General features: G+C 34.8%; 1 protein-coding gene across 4 annotated transcripts in view; it reads left to right on the forward strand.

The window, feature by feature from the left end:
• LCORL (ligand dependent nuclear receptor corepressor like) overlaps positions 1–23,286 on the forward strand; it is a gene marked incomplete at both ends in the record, with an annotated part of 151,792 nt that overhangs the window by 25,377 nt on the left and 103,129 nt on the right. For all 4 annotated transcript variants that reach the window (XM_080697017.1, XM_080697018.1, XM_080697016.1 and 1 more), the window contains one exon: positions 20,868–20,933. In XM_080697017.1, coding sequence (XP_080553143.1) covers positions 20,868–20,933 — 66 coding nt within the window. The remainder of the gene's footprint in view (positions 1–20,867; positions 20,934–23,286) is intronic.

Raw genomic sequence — 23,286 nt, forward strand, 5'->3', positions numbered from 1 at the left:
GCCTCGCGACAGGCTCCAATCCCGGCCTCGCTGGCCCCAGCACCGGCCTAACCCCTCGGCAGGCTCCGATCCCAGCCTTGGAGGCCTCAGTAATGGCCTTGCCTCATGGAAGGCTCTGATGCCGGCCAGTGGCCCCAGCACCGGCCTAACCCCTCTGCAGGCTCCGATCCGGGCCTCGGAATATTTTGAGTTTTAACTTCTGTTTGAGGTAGTATTTTTCTTTGCTTAGTTGTTTGATGGAAATCATTTTTTCTCTGGTTCAGGCATTTATTATTCTTTGCATTTAGTCTTTGATTATTTTCTCTAGTGCTGGATTGGAAGACATAAATTCTTTTAGAAGACATAGTTCTTTTTGTAGTGGAAGGTTTTTTTTGGGGGGGGGTGGAACCCAGAGGCTTTCTACCTCCCAGGCCTATTTTCTATTTTTATTTGGAGACAGGGTCTCACTAAGTTGCTGAGAGCCTCACTAAGTAGCTGAGGCTGGCTTTGAACCCGTGCAATCCTCCTGTCTCAGCCTCCCAAGCGCGGGGATTACAAGCATGCTCCACCACACCCGGCTGTAGTGGAAGTTTTTAATTTCCCCATCAAATTTGAGAAATAGTTTTGCTGGGTAGAAAAATTGGGACTGCAAGTTGTTTTCTTTCATAGTTTAGAATATGTTGTTCCACACCATCTTGGCTTTCATGACTTAGTTTGGGAAGTCTGGAGTAATTCTAATTGGTTTGCCTCTGGATGAATATCACTTGATCTTTTGCTTTTGTTGCCTTTAAGATTCTCTCCTTGGCTTCTACATTGGTCAGTTTGACTATTATATGGTATGGTGAGCCTTTTCTCTGATCTTATCTAAGAGGGTTTTTAAGTACTTGTGTATTGACTTCTTTTTCTATTATTGGGAATTTTTCTTATATTACTTATTTGAAAAGATTGTTGATCTCTGAATTCACCACCTATTCCCCTTTCTGTGCCTTTTTTTTTTTTTTTTTTTTTGCGGGTCTGGGGATGGAAACCAGAGGTATTTGACCTCTGAGCTATACCCCTTGCCCAATTTTTTTTTATTCTCTATTTTGAAACAGGGTTTCACTGAGTTACAGAGAGCCTCACTAAGTAGCTGAGGCTGTCTGCAAACCACGATCCTCCAGTCTCAACCTCCCAAATGCTGGGATTATAAGCGTGCACCACCACACCTGGCATTATGTTGGCTCTTTTAAGATGGGCCTATATCTCTTCAACGTCCAATTTTTGCTATCAAATTGTTTTCTAAATTATATACTATATGTTAATTTTGGAGTGATCATCTTTATTTTTATTTTATTTTCTGTGGTACTGGGGACTGAATCCAGGGACAATTTATCTCTGAGCTACATCCCTAGCCCTGTTTTTATTCTTTATTTTGAAACAGGGGCTCACTAAGTTGTAGAGGGCCTCACTGCGTACCTGAAGGTGACCACAACCTGTGATTCTCCTTCCTCAGCCTCCTAAGTACTGGGAATACAAACATGTGTCTCCATGCCCAGCTGGAGAGATCATCATCTTAGAGCGAGATTATATTTTACATGTGGTCTAATCTATTGTTTATAGCTTGTATTGATGCTTCACTTCAAAGATTGTATCTTTCACTTCCTTTTAGAGCTTCTTTCTGTTTCCTGTTCAGGGTGTCATATTCCTTATTTGTTCCTTTATTTCTTTTAGAGTCTTTCTAAATTTTTTTTAAATCCTCTATCATTTCTACTGTTAAATTTTTTATTTGTGCTTCTGGTGATTTCTGAGATTCTATTTTCAGGTTTTGTTATTGTGGGGTTGTGTGAGCTCATTGTTTCCATGCTCTTCCTCCCTCTCATGATTTCAGGTTTCTTAAGTTTGTATCTTGGTTACTTTTGGTAGCTTTTTCTCACTTTGTAGGTGTCAGCCAATACATACAAGGGCAAATTGTGTTGTATTTGGTGGTGAAGGTTGAGTGAAGAGGAAGGTGATGAAGTAGTGAATACAAGAATAGGGTAAATTAGCAGATAGAGTCAAATAGAATGAGAGTCTGAGTTTGATAAGGTAAAATATAGTAGAGATTAGAGATAGTGAATATGTAGTAGAATTCTAGTAACGGATATAGAGTAGTATAGTGATATGAAGTAGATTTAATATAAGACAAAAGAAGAAAAAAGAAAAGAGATGGAGAGAAGAGAGTAGATATGTTTGAGGAAAGAATCTTGGGGTGGGGAATAGAGCAAACAAGCACAAACACACACACCAAACACACACACCAAACACACACACACACACACACACACACACAAAAAAAAAAACAATAATATAATACAACCCTACAAATACAGGTATACTGAGCAGACTTGGCCACTGGAGTCCTCTTGGGTCTACGTGGATTCTTTCAGCCCTTTATAAAGAGGTTCACATTTTATAATACTCTCTTGAGCATGTTCCAAGCACTCTCATTTTCTCTGGAACCTATAGTAATGATGACAGTTAATAACCCCACTTTTTGGTCTTCTTGAATGATTGATATCCTTGCCTGGCGTCTCTCAGTGCAGGCGGTGAGTACCGCCAGCACCTTTTCCCTTGCAAGCCTGGGTCTCTAAACTCTCAAAAAGGTCTTGTCTCTTGAGGCTCTGAGTTCTAGGAACTGTAGGCCTTTTTGCCTGATTAGTCCTGGGGGCTGTTTGCTAATCTGCACCTCTATTGAGTCCAACAGCAGACTTCACTCCCACTTTCACCAGTGTGAACTGTAAAATCTCAGACCCTGAGAGCCTATGGCTTGCTGCATGAAACCCCGCAGGCATGCTGGGCAGTCTTCTGCTGGGACGGCTGGTTCACTTACGACGTTGTTGAATGTTGCTCTGTATCTCTGGAGGATGCAGTGAGCTCAACTGCCAGTGCTGCAAGTTGTAGCCAGAGTTCACACGTGAGCTTACCGCTTACAATTCCGATGAGCTGCAGCTGCTTACTTCACTTCAAGTAGTTAGCTTTTTTACTGGGGGTCTCTGTAGGTACAGTGCTGACAGTCCCAGCACAGTAAGCAAGATAGCGCTGCTGTGACTGCCTCCGCCACAGCCGTTGGAGGTAGGAGGGGTACTTTTCTGCTCTCATCTGCCTTCTTTATTTGTTTTTACTGCCTTTAAATTCTTGGTGCTCTGTTCAAACTTATGCTGGTTTCTTTCTTTTGTCAAAATGCTCTTTTCAAGGCAATAGAGATCTAGTGTCAACAGGACTGATATGTGTTGGTTTCTCAGTCTTCATCTTCTCAAAAGTCAGCAAAGTTTATTAAGGTGTAATTTACACAATACATTTCTATGAGTTCTGACACACAGTTGGATTTCTAGCTCCTCAACAGTAAGGATAAATTGTTGCATCATCCCTCAAATATCTTTTGTACACACTTTTGTTCTTTTATACCCAAAAGGATTTTCTTTTAGCATCTTTTACTGTAGACGTATAAATAATGAATTCTCTCAGTTTTTGTTTGAGATATCTTCATTTTACCTTCATTTTTGAAAGGTAGTTATGGTGGGCATATAAATGCTGGGTTGAATTTGTTTCTTTTGGCAATTTAAAAATGTCACTTCATTGTCTTCTGACTTCCACAGTTTAGAATTTGAAATGTGCTGTAATTCTTATTTTTTATGTATATATAAATGGTCCTTTTTTCTATGCCTGCTTTTAAGATTTTTCTTTGAGTTTTTGTTCAGTGTTTTCTGAGATTCTTGGGTATAGTTAGAGATATAAGATATTTCTATCTATATAGATATCTGGCTTAAGATATTTCTTTTGTAACATTTTCAGCTATTACCTTTACAGTATATTTTCTCTGCCATTCTTTTTAACTTTGGGCATCCAGTTACATGTACTAGACACAGTTTGATAGTGTTTCATGGAGTTTAGACACTACTTTTTTCCTTTCCCTCCTCTTCTTTTTTTTTTTTTTTTAACACTTTTGTATTTCAGTTTGGATACATTATATTGACTTCCTTTAATATTCACTAATTTTTTTTCCTTTGGCTATGTTAACCCTACTGAAGAACCTTTGGAAGATAAGTTTTATCCCTGTTACCATGTCTTTATTTGTAAGTTTCATTTGGCTTTCTCTTGATTTCTACGTAATGCCATTGGTGGAAGGGAAGTGGAAAGTTCAAACTATGCACATTGCTGGCTAAAAGATGGAGGAAGCCACGTATCACTTATATTCGTGTGCTTTATGATTTCCATTTTGATTGGAGTGAGATGGAATCTCAGTTTTGATTTACATTTCTCTGATAGCTAAAGATGTTGGGCATCTTTTCACATTATTAATGGCCATCTTTACTGCTGCTTGTGAGAAGTATCTGTTCAGTTCCTCTGCCCAATTATTGAATTTTTTCCATTGTTGAGTTTTTCGAGTTCTTTATATATTCTAGATATTAATTCTCTGTGGGAAGAGTAACTGGAAAAGATTTTATCCCATTTTGTGGGTTCTTTCTTAGCACTTTGTTTTCTTTGATTTTTAATTTGATGCCATGTATTTATCAGTTCTTGGTATTAGTTCCTTTTCTATGGAGTTAGGAAGTTATTGTCTATGCCTCTATGTTGTAGTATTGACTCTATGTTCTCCTCTAGCAGAATTTCTGACCTTATAGTTAGGTCAAGATTTCTGTTTGATTTTTTAGATTTGCTATTGAAATGTTCTTTTGGTGTGTGTCATACTGAGGATAGAACCCAGAGGCTTTCTACCTCTGGGCTACATTCCTAGAACTATTATATACTTTATTTGGAAACAGGGTCTCACTAAGTTGCTGAGAGCCTCACTAAGTACCTGAGACTGGCTTTGAACCTATGCATTTCTCCTGTTTCAGCCTCCAAAGGACTGGGATTACAAGCATGTGGCACCACACCTGGCTTTGAAATACTCTTTTATATTCTATATTTTATCCCTTTCTAATTCATTTTTAGTTCTGTCAATCTTTTTTAACACTCAGCTTTTACAAATTTTTGAGGTGTCTTTTTCAGACAGCAGAGATCACACAAAATAGAAAATCTCCTTCGACACTATTCAAGGGAGCAATCTTCTTGGGCATTGTTAGCTGTTTTTGAAAAGTTTATACAAAATAGATACATATTGATATTGCAGTATAGGATCAGGACCTGGAAGATGACCAACTCACTGTAAATCACATTTTGACTACTGGACTGGGTTCATTCTCAGATGTCTTCTCCTGGCCACTCCTTGTATAAAAAAGAGCCCTGAACTCCCTAAAGTACATCTCACTTTGGGGGTGGCTCTCACTCTCCCTTGAAGGGGTATTTTCTATTTTCCTAAATAAAATTTTTTTTTCCTGGGTGTAGTACTAGAAATTGAACCCCCCAGGGATGTTCTACCTCTGGAATACACTCCTAACCCTTTTTGTTTTTATTTATATTTTGTTTTGGAATGGCCTTACTAGATTGCTCAGAGTCTCACTAAATTGCTGAGGTTGTTCTTGGGCCTGAGATCCTCCTGTCTCAGCCTTCCAAGTACTGGGATTATAGGCATGTACTACCATGCCCAACCACATAGAATTATTTTCATTTGAGATCTCAAGCTCTGGTATAATTCAGTTTTTCCTGCTATATTTCCTCACTTGGTAAATTTGTGGAAATTTCTAGTGCTTAACACCCCCCATCCCTTTCTCATGGGCTAAGTTAATAAATTCTGTTACTTTTGAAGAAGTAAAAGTATTTCAAAATACTCTTTTATTTTATTATGATAAAATATGTTATCTACTAAAAGTCTATAGCAAACATGTGATTTTGAAAATTAGAAGAATTTTATTGTAACCAGCTATGTTATATGTCTGGGTACCTAACTTTTATCATTAATTGGACTCTATTCAAAACAGTAAAATTAAAAGAGAAAAAAATTACTTGAAAGAATTTTTTTTTTTTTTTGTCTGTGTGTGGTACTGGGGTTCCTGGAAACCCTTCTACCTCTGGGCTACACTCCCAGACCTATTTTATATTTTTATTTGGAAACAGGGAACCTGTGCTATCCTCCTGTCTCTGCCTCCCAAGTGCGGGGATTACAAGCGTGCGCCACCATGCCCAGGAAAGAATAATTATAATTGTGTTTCCTCATAGATATTTATGATGAAAAATGTAAGAGAATCTGTAAATACAAAACTAAAATTTGTAGGAGAAGCTAGCAAATATTTTGGTTATAAACCAGCACATCCGCATAAACACCAAAACAAGATTTTTTATTAACATTTTACTGTTGTAAAAACTTAGAAGATAGGATAAAATGTCTCTAATTAATATTAGATCTTTATTCAGAAACTCATAGAATGTTAATATTTTAAAAATGATAAAACAGTAATACTTAACATACTGTGATATTACCTTAGGAGTAGACAGAAACTAATGAAGAACCTAAAAACCAATCCATAAAGAAAAAAAAAATGAATGGATACATTGGACTTAAAGTTACCAAACCTTGAGCTTGAAATAAGAATCTATAGACTTGAAGAAAATATTTGCAGATAGACATATATCTGATAAGGGAATTTTATCCAAAAGAACTCTTACAGCTCAATAGTAAAAGGACAACACAATTTGAAAATAGACAAAAGATTTGTTTATACATTTCATGAAAAGTGAATGAATTTTTTGGTAGTACAATTTACTTCAAAAACTGTACAAAATATACCAACCCACATACATTTGGGGACTTCAAAGATAATAAAGGTGGCCTACTAATGAATTGAAATTGATATTTGGGATAAAGTTGATTTTCTTTATTATATTGTTCATTAAAAATGCATGCTAATGGATTAAAGAACTACATGTGAAAAACATGCACACATAGGTCAAATGATTGCCTTGACTTTCAAACATTTAACTTATGAAAAAAAATACACAAACCATAAAATAGATTACAAAAATATTTGACTATGGCACAGTTAAACAAAATAAAATTTGCATATGAGAGAACAAAATGAAAAGTGAAGCCATTATTGAACAATGTGTAGAGTTTATGAAGTTCATAATTATAATCCAGAATACATAACAACTATGAGTTTTTAAAAGGTTAAAACACAAGTTGAAAACTGGCTAAAGGGGAAATCTGAAAGTATAATATTTTAAAATATGCTTAATCTCAGTAAATAAGGAATTGTGGATTAAAATTAAAATTTTTACTCGTGTTGAACAAATATATTGTCTTATACTTCTAGCAATCATTTTGGGAAAATAAATATCATTGATAGAGTTTTAGGTTAGTTTAACCATATGATTCATTATCTAGTAAAATTGAAAATCATTCATACCTCTAGGCATAAATTATAAGAGATTTCTACCCAGAAGAAACTAACATTTGGACAGAAGAAGACATACAAAGATTTTCATAAATGAAAACACTTTCTAGTTCTCCAAGAGGTGATTATTCTGAGTCAATCAAGGATCCTCATGTCATAAAGTTATTTTGCAGCATGTACTGTTTCCTTTTGCTGTTGCCACAGATTTCACAAGTTCAATATCTTAACGCAAAGCAAATTGATCATCTTACAGTTCTGGAGGTCAAAAGTCTGCAGTGGGTCTCCCTGGGATAAAATCGACTGTAGGCAGGAACAAGATTGTGTTCCTTTATGAAGACTATAATCCACAATTCATTTTCTTGCTTTTTCCAACTTCGAGAGGCTTCTACTACCATTTCTAATTCTTTTGCCTCCCTCTTATATAAGTTCATGCTGGGTCCCCAGGATAATCTTACTTTAAAGCCAGCTTATGAATAAGCTTAATATTCATCTTTTGAGTGCAAAAGTTAGTAAACACTGAATTAATTATACAAAGAAACAAGTCAAGACTAGCCCAGACCATGAGATAGCAGTAACATACCTTGATAACATAAAGACCTGTAATGATAAAATACTGATTTAAAATTTTTAGTGCCTTTTGTTTCTATAGTAGGGATTGAACCCAGGGGCATCTGCCTCCAAGCTTTACCTTCAGCCCTATTAATTCTTTTTTTTTTTTTTTTTTTTTTTTTTTGGTACTGGGGTTCGTGGAAACCCTTCTACCTCTGGGCTACACTCCCAGGCCTATTTTATACTTTTTTTTTTTTTTTAATTGGAAACAGGGTCTCTTAAGCCAGCAGCTGGCTTCGGACTCCTGTCTCCACCTCCCAAGCTAGGGTATTATTACAAGCTTGCACCACCACACTGGGCTTTTTTTTTTTTGTGGTACTGGGGCTGGAACCCAGATGCTTTCTACCTCCGGGCTATACTCCCAGACCTATTTTCTATTTTATTTGGAAACAGGGTCTCACTAAGTTACTGAGAACCTCACTAAGTAGCTGAAGCTGGCTTTGAACCTGTGTGATCCTCCTGTCTCAGCCTCCAAAGTGCAGGGATTACAAGCTTGCACCACCACACCCGGCATTTTTTATTCTTTATTTTGAAATGGTGTCTCACTGAGTTGCTGAGCTGCAATTCTGAAATCTTCCTGTCTCAGCCTCCCAAGTAATGGAATTACAAACATACACCATCACACTTGGCTTTAATACTAATTTTTAAAGTATTTATTCTCTTACTTAAACACTAAGTCTAAAAATCTGCAAAGAATCCAGATCTATTAAGAAGGCTTATTAAGCTGGGCGTGGTGGCGCACGCTTGTAATCCCTGCGCTTGGGAGGCTGGGACAGGAGGGTCTTGCTGGTTCGAAGCCAGACTCGCTGGTTTAAGAAACCCTTTTTCCAAATAAAAATATAAAGTAGGTCTGGGAGTGTAGCCCCGGAGGTAGAAAAGTTTCCAGGAACCCCAGTACCACCAAAAAAACAAACAAACAAATAAACAAAAGAAGGCATTAAGCTGGGTGTGACACCCACATGTTCTGAAAAATAGCACCTTTAGGATTGCAGTTTCTGGGAGCTATAATGAAGACAATATCCAACCACAAGTAAGAGGAAACATCGACTACAGAGAGGTGCTCAGTGGAGATTCACAAAAGCTAAACTTAGTAATGGAAAGTCTTTTTTCTTCTGCTTTAAAACCTTTTAAAAAAATTAAAGGGGAAAAAATGTTAACTATCCTTATTTGACCATTACATACTGGATACATGTGTTAAATCATGATACCGTATCTTATAGAATTATGCAGTAATTAAAAAAAAATAAGCTGGGTGTGGTGGTGCATACCTGTAATGCAAGTTAGTACTTTACCAGCTGGGAAAGGAAGATGACAGGTTCGAAAGAAAGAAAGAAAGAAAGAAAGAAAGAAAGAAAGAAAGAAAGAAAGGAAGGAAGGAAGGAAGGAAGGAAGAAAGATGAGGGTGTAGCTCAAAGTTAGAATGTTTCCAGTTTAATCCCCAGCATCATTAAATAAATAGTAAATAAATCTTTAAATTGAAGGAGAGCCATAGATGAGCAAATAAGGCGACCTGAGGAGTTGAGTGGGAGGAGAGGGAAATTCCCTAATGTACAACTTAGAGGAAGGGAGATTTATTTGCTTACAGTATTCTTGGGATATTTTGGGTTCAGTTTGTGTGTGAGGAAGGGGTGTGTGTGCGTGTTGGGGGGGCATGGATCTCGGCTTGGTGGTGGTGGGAAGCGGAGAGTGGGAGAGCAGAGTGCAAGGATCACTCTCACATCATGGAGGCCAGACACGAGAGTGAGGGAAGAACTATGTAGTCTCCAAGGACCCACCATCTCCAGCCACACTCTACCAGCCCATGCCACCACCCAGATAAATGGATTTATCCACTGTTAAGATTACACCCAAGCACTGCTTCCAACATTGCTACCAGTTCCATGCGGGCTGGGGGAGGCATTCTTTTTTTTTTTTTTTTTTTTGTGGTTCTGGGGGTGGAACCCAGAGGCTTTCTACCTCCTGGCTATACTCCCAGACCTATTTTATATTTTATTTGGAAACAGGGTCTCACTAAGTTGCCGGGGGCCTCACTAAGTAGCTGAGGCTGGCTTCGAACCTGTGTGATCCTCCTGTCTCAGCCTCCCAAGCACTGGGATTACAAACTTGCGCCACCACGCCTGGCTGGCATTCTATTTTTAAATCACTACTTCAATACTATTGTAAAAGGATTTTTTTTCTTCTGAGCAGTAGTAAGTTTGAACTGTGTTCTTAAAATACTCAGTATACCATGTGATAAGCAGACAAGCTCTCATCCAGGCTTTGTTATTCCATTCATAGGACATAGGTAATATTTAGTATAATTCTCAAGAGCCTTGGGATTTTTTGAATGATGAGTGTTGGCTTCAATTTAAAGTCTTCATCTATATTAGATCCTACCTACCAAGGGAGTCACCCTGTCTTTTATGTTTTTGAAACTAGGCATTGACTTCTCTCTAGCTATGAAAGTCTTAGGTTGTGTCTTCCAGTATAACACCATCTTATCTGCCTTTTACATTTGTTCTAGTGTAGATACTTTGATCAGTAATCTTAATTATGTCTTCTGAATAACTTGCTGTAGCTTGTATTTCAGCCCTTGTTGGTTTACCTTCGGTTTTTATGTTATGGAGATGGAGTTTTTTCCTTAAAGCTCATAAATTTTATTTTCTGTGCAAAAGCTATTGTAGGGTTATTAATTTCCTTATTTTCAGTATTATTATGTCTCAAAGATAGCAAGGCCCATTAGAGTAAAAGAATAAAGGAATCATTGGAATAGACAGAAAACAAAAATCATTCATTGTGGTTTTTGGTGATACAAAACAATTAAGTGGTAGCTTCAAAGACCACTAATCACAGGCACTGTAACATAGAATAATGATGGAAAAAAGTTTGAAATATTGTGAGAATTACCAAAATGTGACAGAGAGATAAGTTGAGCACAGGCTGTTAGAAAAATTATGCTGAACACTTCCATTTTGTAAAACTCAATGTCTGCAAAGTGCAATTAAATGAACCACAATAAAACAAGTTTTGATTGCATTTCAGACAAAGGAATTATATTCAGAATACATTCTAAACCAAAACAAACTCTCATACAATGTAATGATCACCAAATTAAAGATTTTTACAGATGTACGAATATCAATAAGCATGTGAAAAGATATAGACCAGGAAATTTTTCATCATTAGAATTGTTTTTAGAAAGAAAAAGCAGAACAAAACAAGGCAAAAACCCAGATATTTGACAGCTGTACCAACTGGTGGCAGAGATGTGAAGTAGTCACATTAACTTTTATATATGGATGACAGATGGTGGCAATGTAAAATGATAACTTTTGAAAACAATCTGGCTTTTTAAAAAGCCAAACATGTAACCCTGATGTTTCACTATTAACAACTTCTATATAAATATTTGTAGTATATCCATACAAAGTAATATAGTTAGGAATAACAAACTAATGGTACCTAGAAACAGATAGATAAATTTTCAGAATTATTCCACTGAAAGAAGAGGACCATGTCAAAAAGCTCACCCCCCCAAAAAAAAAAAAAAGTTCTGTAAGGTTCTATTATGGTAAAATTTTAGAATATACAAATATGAGTATTTGCCTAGGGTTGTGGTGGAGGAGATAGGTGAGAGTGCTGGAAATGTTACTTGTGACAGTAGTTCTATGGGTGTATGTATATTTCAAAACTCTTAAAATTGTAAACTTTGCTTTTATTTTTAATTGATGCCTTATAATTATGATAGTGATATTTGTTGTTACACATCTGTAAGTGCACATAGCATAATTTGGTCCATTTCTTACCCTAATGCTTACCCTTTCCAACTCCTCCTTTCCCCTGCCCCTGATCCCCTGATCACTTTCCTCCACTGGTTTCTCTTTTCATGAGACCTCCCCCCTCCCCCTTGTTTCCCCTCTAGTTTCCACATATGGGAGGAAAAATACAATACTTGGTTTTCTGAGTTTGGCTTATTTCACTTAATAAAATGCTCTTAAGTCCCATCCATTTTCCTGCAAATTACATAATTTCATTTTTTATAACTGAGAAAAACTCCATAGTATATACATACCACATTTTCTCCCCCCTCCTTTTTTTTTTTTTTTTTAATTTAATGGTACCAGGGATTGGACCCGGCATTCTACCTCTGGGCTGTAGCCTCTAGTTGTATTTGTTGTTGTTGTTTTTGAACAGGGCCTTTCTAAGTTGTGGAGGGCCTCAGTAAGTTGCTGAGGCTGGCCACAAACCTGCTATCCTTCTTTTCTCAGCCTCCAAGTAATGGTATTACAGGTATATGCCACTGTGCCCAGCCATGTATTTCTAATGTATTCTAATTATTTTTGGATAATACTAAGGAGTGTTTTAGCTTTATCTTCTGGTAGTCCCATTTTTATTTTTTTTAAAAACCTCTGTACTGATTTTTGTGCTGGTTTTACTACTTTACTGTCCCACTAATAGTGTATGGTTTTCCGCCAACCTCCCTTCTTTGCTGGTATTTATTATCATTTGAGTTCTTTATGACTGCTATTCTAACTGGAGTGAGATAAAATCTCGGTGTAGTCTTTATTTTCATCTTCCTGATTGCTAAAAATGTTGAAGTTTTTTCATTTATTTGTTGGCTATTTGTATTTCTTTAAGAAATGTCTATTTAGTTCATTTGTCCATTCATTGATTGGTTTACTTATGCATTTATTTATTTATTTATTTTGCTGTGTGTGTTTAGTTTTTGTAGTCTTGAGAATAGTAATCCTCTCTCAGAAGAGTAGCTGGCAAAGATTTTTTCAGTCTATAGGTTCTCTTTTCTGCTCTTGTTTCCTTTGCTGTGCAGAAGCTCTTTAATTGTATATCACTTCATTTATTCTTAGTATTATTTCCTTAGCTTTTAGGAAACCTACTGAAAAGGCCTGTATGTTGGATTGTTGACCATATGTTTTCTTTCAGCAGTTGGAAAGTTTCTGGTTTAATTCCTAGGACATTAATCCATTTCAGTTGACTTTTCTATAGGAGAAAGGCATATACTTTTATTTTTTATATATATGGATGTCTAGTTTCTGTAACTCAGTTAAAAAGCTGTCTTTTCTCCAGTGTATGTTTTTGGCATCTTTATCAAGAGTCACATACTGTGTCTGTGTTGGTTCATCTTTGTGTCCATTCCATTGGCCTATGTGTGTGTTTTTATGCCAGTGCCATGTTGTTTCTGTTACAGTAGCTCTGCAGTATAACTTGAAATTGGGTATTTTGATACTTCTAGTACTGTTCTTGCTCCAGATTGCTTTAGCTATTCTTAGTCTTTTGTGCTTTCACATAAATGTTAGGATTGTTTTTCTAGTTCTATGCAGAATGTCACTGGCATTTTGATGGGGTATTGCATTGAATCTGTAGCCATTTTAACAATTGTATTATCCATTAACATGGGACATCTTTCAATCTTCTAGTGTTTCCTCTTTATTCAGTGTTCTGTAATTTTACTTGTAGAGATTGTTTACTTCCTTGGTTAGGTATATTCCTAGGTTTTTGTTTGTTTGCCTGCTTGCTTTTTGTTTTAACATTTGGATGTGGAATTCTTTTCTTGATTTTTTTTCAGCAGATTCATTACTGGTCAGATGTGAGAGTAGCTATTCCTACTGGTTTGGGACCCTATTTGCATGGAATATCATTTTCTATCCTTATACTTTTCAGTCTTTGATTGTGATTGTAAGATGAGTGTCTTGAAAACAGCATTCCAGTCTGTGTATATTAATTGGAGAGATGAGACCACTTACATTCAACTTCATTATAGAGAAGAAAACATTAGTAAATTAAAAAAATAACAACTTTCCCTAAATGAAGCATAGATGTAAAAAGAACTATGAAAAAAGTAAATAGAGCTTTGGTGACCAGTGGTACAATACCAAATGGTCTAAAATGTATGTAATTGAAGTTTCAGAACAAAAGCAGTACACAGAAAAATATATTTGGAGAAATGATGGCTGACTTTTTTTTTTAATTGATGAGAACTGTGGTCCTAGTTTGTTCACTTTACTTGAATGTATACCAACAAAACCATACAAAGTTATATAATTGTTGAATTTCTGAAAGTCAATGATAAAAAGAAAACTTAAATAGCAGCCTGCCGAGAGTGGTAGCACATGCTTTTAATCCCAGTATTCAGGAGGCAGAGACCGGAGGATCGTGGTTCATGGACAGCCTCAGCTACTTAGTGAGGCCCTTCACAACTCAATGAGACCCTGTTTCAAAAAATAAAAAGACTAAAAAAATAGGACTATGGGTGTAGCTCAGAGATAGAATGCCCCTGAGTTCCAGTCCCAGTACCACAGAAATAAAATTTAAAAAGCAGCTTGATAAACTCTGTAAGCAAACTTTGGGATTTATAATTCCCTGAAGTCTTTTTCTGTAAATTATGAACAGAGGAATAAGGAGAAGAGGACTTAGCAGCAGCTGCCAAACAGAGCATGCAAACACATTTTTAATGAACTGGGATTAAAAACGTGTCACCCTAAAATTTTATACCAAATAAGATGTTTTCCTAAAAGTGGGGCAAATTTTTTCCTAGGAAAGCAGTAGCTGAAATAATTCATTAGTTACAAATTTGCAGTACGGGAAATATTGAGGGCAATTTTTAGGGTATCAGATCTACACAGGGGCAAAAACATGACACTGTAAGTATGTAAATGTAAACAATATTTTTATGTGTTTAAAATTATAAAGTAGCAGGGTGTGGTGGTGCATGCTTGTAATACCTGCACTTGGGAGGCGGAGACAGGAGGATTGCTCAGGTTGGAAGCCAGCCACGCTGGCTTAAGAGACCTTGTTTCCAAATAAAAATATAAAAAAATAGGTCTGGGAGGGTAGCCCGGAGGTAGAAGAGTTTTCAGGAACTCCAGTACCACCAAAAAATAAAATTATAAAGCGAATGTAATATGTTATGGGATTTATAATAGAAACAGATACATCATGTAACTATAGCATATAGGATAGGGTGGAAGATAGATGCATACTGCTTACATAATATATTAAGTGGTACAATAATTGTTTTGCTAAAGGTTAAAATGAATATTGTAAATACTAGGGCAAGCATTGAAATAAGTAAACTGAAGTTTATAACTAGTAAGAATATCAATAAAATGGATTACTAAAAAGTAATTTAACCCCAAAGAATATTACCAGGTAAGAGCATGGAAAGGAACATAGATAAAACCAATGGAAGCCAGGCTTGGTGGTGCACGCTTGTAATCCCAGCAATTTGGGAGGCTGAGACAGGAGGATCATGGTTCATCAACAGCCTACGCCAATTAGTGAGGCCTTTGCAACTCAGCGAGACCCTGTTTCAAAATAAATAAAAAATAGAACTGGGAGTGTAGCTTGGAGGTAGAATGCCCCTGGGTTTCATTCTCAGTACCACACACACAAAACATAAATAAAAACCAAAGTAAAACATAAGAAAATAGATGGTGGATTTAAACACAGTAATATCAATAGTTGTATTATATTTTAATGAGCTAACAAACATTGTGATTAAAAAGCATATTTTTATTCTGACTAAATCACAGCAGGAGTAGAAAATTGGGGTTATAAGTTTTAAACCAGTGGAAGAGGAACAAAATGATAAGCATTTAATCAATTCTGAAGGTTGCAAGAAAGAAGAGAAATAGAATGATAGAATCTTGACACAAATAAAACTAGAATTCAAACCCAACTATATTGATAGCTCTTAAATTTACAAAATTCTGACAAAAATGTCAGAGTGGACTGAAAAAGCAAGCTTTTTATATGCTATTCAATAATGCAGAAAGGTCATGAAAAATAACTGCAAAAGATATGTCATAAAAATAATGAAAAAGGGTTTATAGCCAAGTAATATTAGGCCACCTATATTTGCCAGGGAAATAGACAATTATGAAATGATAAATTCTTAATAAAATAGCCTTAAAAACATAAAAATTTTCTCAAAACTAAAAAATATAAGAACCACATATTTAATACGTTTTACATACTCTTCTCAACAATTGATAGAACAATCAGCTCTAGAAAAACAAAATGAACAAAATGATGTTTATGATTTAAAAAGAACAATTGAGAAGTTAACCTAGTAAACAGATAGAGAGCACTGCATTTAGTAATTCCAAGTGCAAATTCTTTTCAAAAATATATAATTTTCAAAGATTGTCCATATCCACTGTAAAAACAATATCAGAACATTTCACAGGGTTGAAATCATTGTATATTTTCTTTGACTACAAAGTAATTAAGTTAAATCTATTTTAAAAGATAGTAAACTAGTCTTCTGTAAATGAAAAGTAAGAAATATTCTTTTTAAAAGCCATAGTCAAAACAGAAGTCATAATGGAAAGTTGGAAATATTTTGAAGGTAAAGAAAATATATCAAAAGTTATGGAATGTAGCTTAAGTAAAAAATTAGTTTGCTTTAAATGCACGTGTTAGAAAAAAGAAAGGCTGAATGTTACTGTGTTAAACATCTCCAAAAGTTGGAAAAGTAGAGTATAACAAACTGAAAATAGACAGCAGGAAGAAATAAAAGCGGCAGTAGAAACTAGTGGATATGAAAACAGACATACCAATAGAAAAGACCAACAAGTCGAGAATTTCTCCTAAAATACTAAAAATAGAATTGAGAAACTTTAGAAAACAATTGAATGTGGAATGAAAAGCATACTGCCAATGCTACTGACATTAAATAGATGAAAACATAATGAAAAGTTTTATGAAAGTAATTAGAAACTATCATGGAAATGGGCATGTTCTCAGAAAATATAAATAATACAAGAAATAGAAAACCTCAGTAGTCCTATGATAGTTGAATAAATTTGACTAGTAGACCCTTTAAAAAGACTTTAGCCCCAGTTGGCTTCTAGTATTTCTACTAAATATTCAAACAAAGTACCCTATGTTCTATAAAGATTTTCTAGATGAAAGAAAAAGAGGGAAAATTGGTACTCATTTTATGAAGGTTGCATAATTTTGATATCAGAACTTGACAGGTACAAGAGATACTTTTTTTTTTTTACAGGCCTATCTGAATGGTGAACTTTTTTTATTTTTTTATTTTTTGGTGGTACTGGGGTTCCTGGAAGCCCTTCTACCTCTGGGCTACACTCCCAGACCTATTTTTTTACATTTTTTATTTGGAAACAAGTCTCCTAAGCCAGTGCACGCGGCTGGCTTCGAACCTGCACGATCCTCCTCTCTCAGCCTCCCAAGCGCAGGGATTACAAGCGTGCGCCACCACGCCGGGCTTAGATGTAGACATTTTAAAGGAAATATCAGAACAATAAACCCAGTAATATGTAAAAATACCAAATGATCATGAGATCATTCTCTAAGAGTAGAAGAAGGTAGGCTATAACATAAATCCATCAGTGTACTTCATCATATTAAGAAATCTAAAATACCCTACAAAACACAATTATTTAAGTAGGTTAAGAAAAAATTGATAAAAATGTAACATCTATTTATGGTAGGAAAAAATATCCAGTGAATTATAAATAGTAGGAACTTCCTTAGTGTGATGTTATTTTAAATATTATATTTAATGATGACATTTTGAAAACTTTTCTACTTGAGTCATCACTACCTTTTACAATATTATAAAAGGTCTGCTCAAATAGTGGAAGTACACCATGGCATTTATAAAAGAACAAGAAAAAAGAAAACAAATACTGGAAAGAAAAAACCAGTTTTATCTGTAGATGATATATTTGTATAAGTAAGGAATCTTCAGATAAATTATTATAATTAGAGATTTAGCACTGTTGCTAGATACAGAGTCAGTATTCAAACTTCAGTTGTATTTTTATGAATCTACAAGGAACAAAACTTTTAACTAAAGATGCCATTTACAAAAATACCAAAATTACTCAGTATGGATACGTTTTTACAGGATGCATGTAAGACTTTGATCATCTTTTTAGAGGAATTAAGAAACACAGTAGAATAAAAGCCTGTGTTTTTTAATCTTAAGGCTTAAAACCAGGAGATTTGCACTATTTTAGGTTATTGCACCTATATAGAAATAGGCTATACATTTTGTCCAATATGCCACAAAATAGCATCCTTAAATAGTAATTTGCAGTAATATTTTTGAAGCACTTTAGTCACAGCAAAATAGAATTGGAATATCTTAATAATAGAAGGACTGTTTTGGCTTGTTATGTCTTAGTCCTTTACCCATTATGAAAATCTTTTTTTATAGCATTCCTGAAAGGTCTCTCTGGTGCTAGTTCATTCACTTTTCTACCTGAAGTTTCCATTCATGGAAATTAAGTTATTTCTCAACTATTTTGTTTAGTACCTATTTTTACAAGTACTATGGTAACTACTTTGTCTTGTCTAGGACATGAGTTGTAAGATGCATTGTTAGGGGGGAAAAAGATGCATCATTAAGTCATGTTTTATTATGTAAAGAAATGTTGCTAGTTATTTTTATTTTGGTACACCTTTGATTTTTAAGATGATTCTTGATTCTGGAGATGTTAATAGAAGGATGTGGAGAAAAAGGAATTCTTCTATACTGTTGGTGGGATTGCAAATTAGTACAGCCATTATGAAAATAAGAAAACTAGGAATGGATTCACCATATGATCTAGCTCATTCCTAGGTATCTTTCTAAAGGAACTGGAATTAGAATTTCTAGCATATCAATATATGCATATCCATGTTTATAATAGCCAAATTATGAAACCAACCTAGTTTTCCATTGATGGATGAATGGATTACAAAATTATGGGATGTATGCACAATGAAATTCTACTCAGTAGTAAAGAACAAAAATTTATTTGTAAGAAATGGATGGATCTAGAGAATAATTATATTAATTGAGATTAGCTAGTCACAAAATGTGAAGCGTCATCTGTTTTCTCCTATATGAGGAAGCTAGGGAGTAATTGGGATAAAAAAAAAAAGGACTTTAGATAATGGACGAAAAACTTCATTGGAGTGAAGGAGATGGTCTAATGGAGGCTGGGTGGGGAGTGGGAGAATCAACAGAAGACTCACTTCCATTGACATGTACATGTATGAGAATACCAGTGTCATCGGAATACCTTGTATGGGAAAGGGAGGGTGGAATGGGGAGGCAGCCAAGGAAAGGCCGACCAAGTGCTGTGTGCATGTATGTCGATATCACTGTGAACTACGTTATGATGTGAAACAATAATTCACCAATTATACGCATGAAACCACCAGCAAAACATTATTTATGAAGTATTTCTGTAGATGTATTAATACGTTTTTTTTTTTCAGTACTGGTTATTGAGCCCAGGGGCATTCTACCTTCAAACTACTCTCTAGCCATATATTTATACATATATAATCTTTATTTGGAAACAGGGTCTCACTAAGTTCCAGAGAGCCTCACTAGCTGAGGCTGGCCACGAATCTGTGATCCTCCTGTTTTAGCCTCCTAAATACTGGGATTACAAGCATGGGCCACCACACCCGGCTTCTAATGTTTTACAATGTAGGAATACCATTGAGAAAATCTGATTTTTCTTTTATTTGTATGATCTGCCATTGTTGCCCTAAGTTTTTTCTTCCTAATGCACACATTCTATTTTTTTTTCTTGTGCTTTCCCAATTATTGTACCATCTGGTCTTTTTCCCCTCTTTAGATTCCTTGTAGCTTATAAAGCTCCTTGAAACTGAACATGATATAAACTTAAACTTAAAAAAAATTATGTTTGTGTGTGTGGTACTAGAGTTTGAATCCGAGGGCATTCTACCACTGAGCTACACTGCTAAGCTTTTTTAATTTTTCATTTTGAAACGGGTTCTTACTAAGTTACCACATGCTGGCCTTGAACATCTGATTCTCCTTTCTCAGCTTCCCAAGTCTGGGATTACAGGCATGTGCCACTGGGCCCAGCTGAAAATTATAAAATCTTAAAAGTAGTATATATGAAAACTAGAATATTTGGGAAACAAAAGAACTAAGATTTTGTTAGTTTGGCAAGGGTTTCAGTAATTTTGTCCTTAATCTATCCTAATGAATAAATTGTTGCTTTGATTTTTCCAATAGATATGCTATATCTATCTATATATATACATATATGCAAGTTCACAGCAAAACTTCTCACCATGAATGATCATTTATTCATTTATTCAGTTAAAGGTGCTTTTTTTTTTTTTTGGCATGGCTCTGGGGATGGAACCCAGGGACATTCAACCTCTCAGCTACAACCCCTGCCCTATTTTTTATTCTTTATTTTGAAACCGGGTCTCACTGAGTTGCAGAGGGCCTCACTAAGTAGCTGAGGCTGTCCGCGAACCATGACCCTCTGGTCTCAGCCTCCCAAATGCTGGGATTGCAAGCATGCGCCACCATGCCTGGCAAAGGTGCTATTTTTTAATTGATAGTTTTTAAACAGATGTAAATAAGATTCTAATACATGTCTTCTATGAGATTGTTCCCTCTCTATAAGTTTATTACATAAGCAATCTGACTATAATACAATCATGGGTCACTTAATGGCACTAATATCTTGAGAAATATGAGTTAGGTGATTTTATCTTTGTAATACACTTAGAATGTACTTACACAGAACTTGATGATAAAGCCTTTGGCTTCAAAGCTATAAGCCTGTGGCTTTTACCATACTTAATACTCTGGGCAATTGCAACACAGTGGTAAATACCATATTATATCAAAACATATCAGAACATAGAAAATGCAAGACAGTAGTTATGCCAATTATTCGGTTCCATTACAACACTGTGAGACCACCATCATATATGCAGTTCCTTGACCCTAAGATTGTATGGCTCTTGACTGTTTTAACCCAGGAATATTTTTAAGTTATATAGGTGGTTTTTAGTAGTTAACATTTTTCATTTTAATATTTCAATTTATTTTATTGTATATTGCCTATTGAATTAAACTAGGGAAAATAATGCTCATGTTAAATAATTTACTGGTTGATACAGTGGTTTTCAACTATTATAAAATGAAGCTTTTCTACTAGCTAATACACTTTTCTCTCTTTAAAAACACAGGTTTTGAGAGTATATTAGAAGGGCTTTATGGACCACGGCTACGAAGAGACCTCAGTTTATTTGAAGGTAATTTTTAAAATTTTATTATAAAGTTTGGCCTGCCCCCACTTAAGAAATGAATAATGGTTGTTCTACACTAACTTTATATATAACATAATTTTATGGCTTTTAATTCGAAAATATTTTTAAGTGAACAAGTAACCAAAATATGCTTTATTACATGATATCATAAGTTATATCATGGTATCTTTAAAAAATACTTCTGTATATTAAATTAAAATTAAAAGTGAAGTTTTTCTTTAGCTGTGTACTATAATTTTATTTTCATTATTTTTAAATTACATGGTTTAATTATTCTTAAGTACAGTTTAAGTCAATAAGGCAAATGTCAAATCTATTAAATAATTAATAATTAAGTAGAAAATAAACAAACAAGTGTCATCTAAAAACTGCCTCCTGGGTTTTTTTTTTTTTTGAATGTGTATATTCTCTTTAGGTTTTTCTTAGTGAAATACTTGTGCTTATTCTAAAGGGAGAATTTACGGTATCTGAAGAACTAGAGTTGCTATAAAGCATTTCTAGCCAGGCGTGGAGTTGCATGGATGTTATTCCAGTATGTAGGAGGCTGAGATAGGAGGATCACAGGTTTGAGAACAGCCTTAGCAGCTTCGTGAGACTGTCAGCAACCTAGCGAGGCCCGTTTCAAAACAAAAAATAAAACGAGTTGGGTGTACCTTGGAGGTAGAAGGCCTCTGGGTTTAATCTCTAGTACATACATACCTGCATAGTAGTTTGAGTTTTAGGGATTTGAGGGGAATAATCAGATAAGTGTTCAGAAAATGCACACATACTCGTGTGTAAATAGATATTACAGTTCTTTTAAATTATTTCCATTCTTTTGCTATTACATATTTTAGAATAGGGGACTGTTTCATAAATTATTTTGTTCGTAATTGGAATAAATCCAGCCATTCAGAGTTATGTAGAGTTTATTAAGGACATGTGAGGATTGTTAGGTTGAAGAAAAGCAAGTTACTCTTTATAATATACTGATCCGTTCTATATTTGTTAAAAAAAAGAAAAATTGTATTGAAAAAATACAATTGTATTTTTATTGAAAGTTAATTAGAAAGAGAAGATACTAAAATTAAATGTTCATGACAATTATATTGAAAGTGTGTGTTATGCATGATTTTGGTTTCCTTTTATATATTCTCAGTATCAAAGAGTAATAATTTTAAAAGCATACTTTGTATTTGTCTTACTAAGATTCTTATTGGAAAGAATGATCTGTAGCTGAATACAGAGCATTTTATATATGTAATATATCTATATTTTTATCAAGCACCGGTTTTTTCAGTGATAATGATCATATTATGTAAGTAATAAAATAGTGTGGGATATCAAATAAACTTTACTCAGTTTTATTAAAAATTATAGAACTATAAAGGACATGTCCATTATTTGCATGGAAACATAGAGCACTAGGAAGGATTATTTTTTATAGCATAGTTCATTTGCAAAATAGGTAGTGCCAGAATAATTTTTTTATTTTGATTTTCTTATTGAATTATTTCTTGGTATTGTATCTGGTCAAATTATATGGTACCTTTCGTTGTATTTTGGTACATTTTATTCTACTAAGACCCAAGGTAGTTTTAAGAGTTCTGCTCTCATCTGTATTCGTGTATTTTAAGTTGAGACAGTGATGATAACTGTAGTGGTGCAAATAGTTAAAAAGTTCTTTGCTCAGCTCAGTTCTGAGTCACAGATCTAAAAGCATGTATGACAGATATCTATCCCAACTATCAATGTTTGTTCCAGTAAATGATACCTGTACAGAACCTGATTTTAAGGGTAGAGACTCCAAAATGTGGCTGTTCTAATGTTTTATCATTCTTATGACTAAAGAGAGCTTTTTCTTAAATCTCTTAACTTTAATAACTTAGTACGTTAGCATAATTTTATACTGAGTTAAACATTTTACCTAATATATTTGTAAGCACTGTTGACTAATTATAGTTGCAACATTTTCTACTAAGCTATGAATGCACAAAGGAAAAAAACTAAAGAATCAAGAATAGAACCTATGTATGATGCCTTTCTTGCATGCTATCCTTCCACATTTAAATTTGAAATCATTATTAAACTTTAATTGCTTTCTGATAATCTAATTTGCACCTCTGACCCTCAGCCTCTTGTTTCTCCCACTTTGATTTGTTTGCCTATATAGTTGTGTATATATATAAATATGCTTATGCTCTTTCAGAAATTAATTTATTACACAAAGTTAGGATGTTCTAAGGAAATAAATGCCTGTATTTTATCTTTAGGTCTCTTCTGGGGATCAAACCTTGGGTTTCATGCATGTTGCTAGATGCTAAGCAAGTGCTCTACCACTGAGCTATCCCCCCATAGT

Source organism: Muscardinus avellanarius (assembly GCF_963383645.1).
Source record: "Muscardinus avellanarius genome assembly, chromosome: 6".
Lineage (NCBI taxonomy): Eukaryota > Metazoa > Chordata > Mammalia > Rodentia > Gliridae > Muscardinus > Muscardinus avellanarius.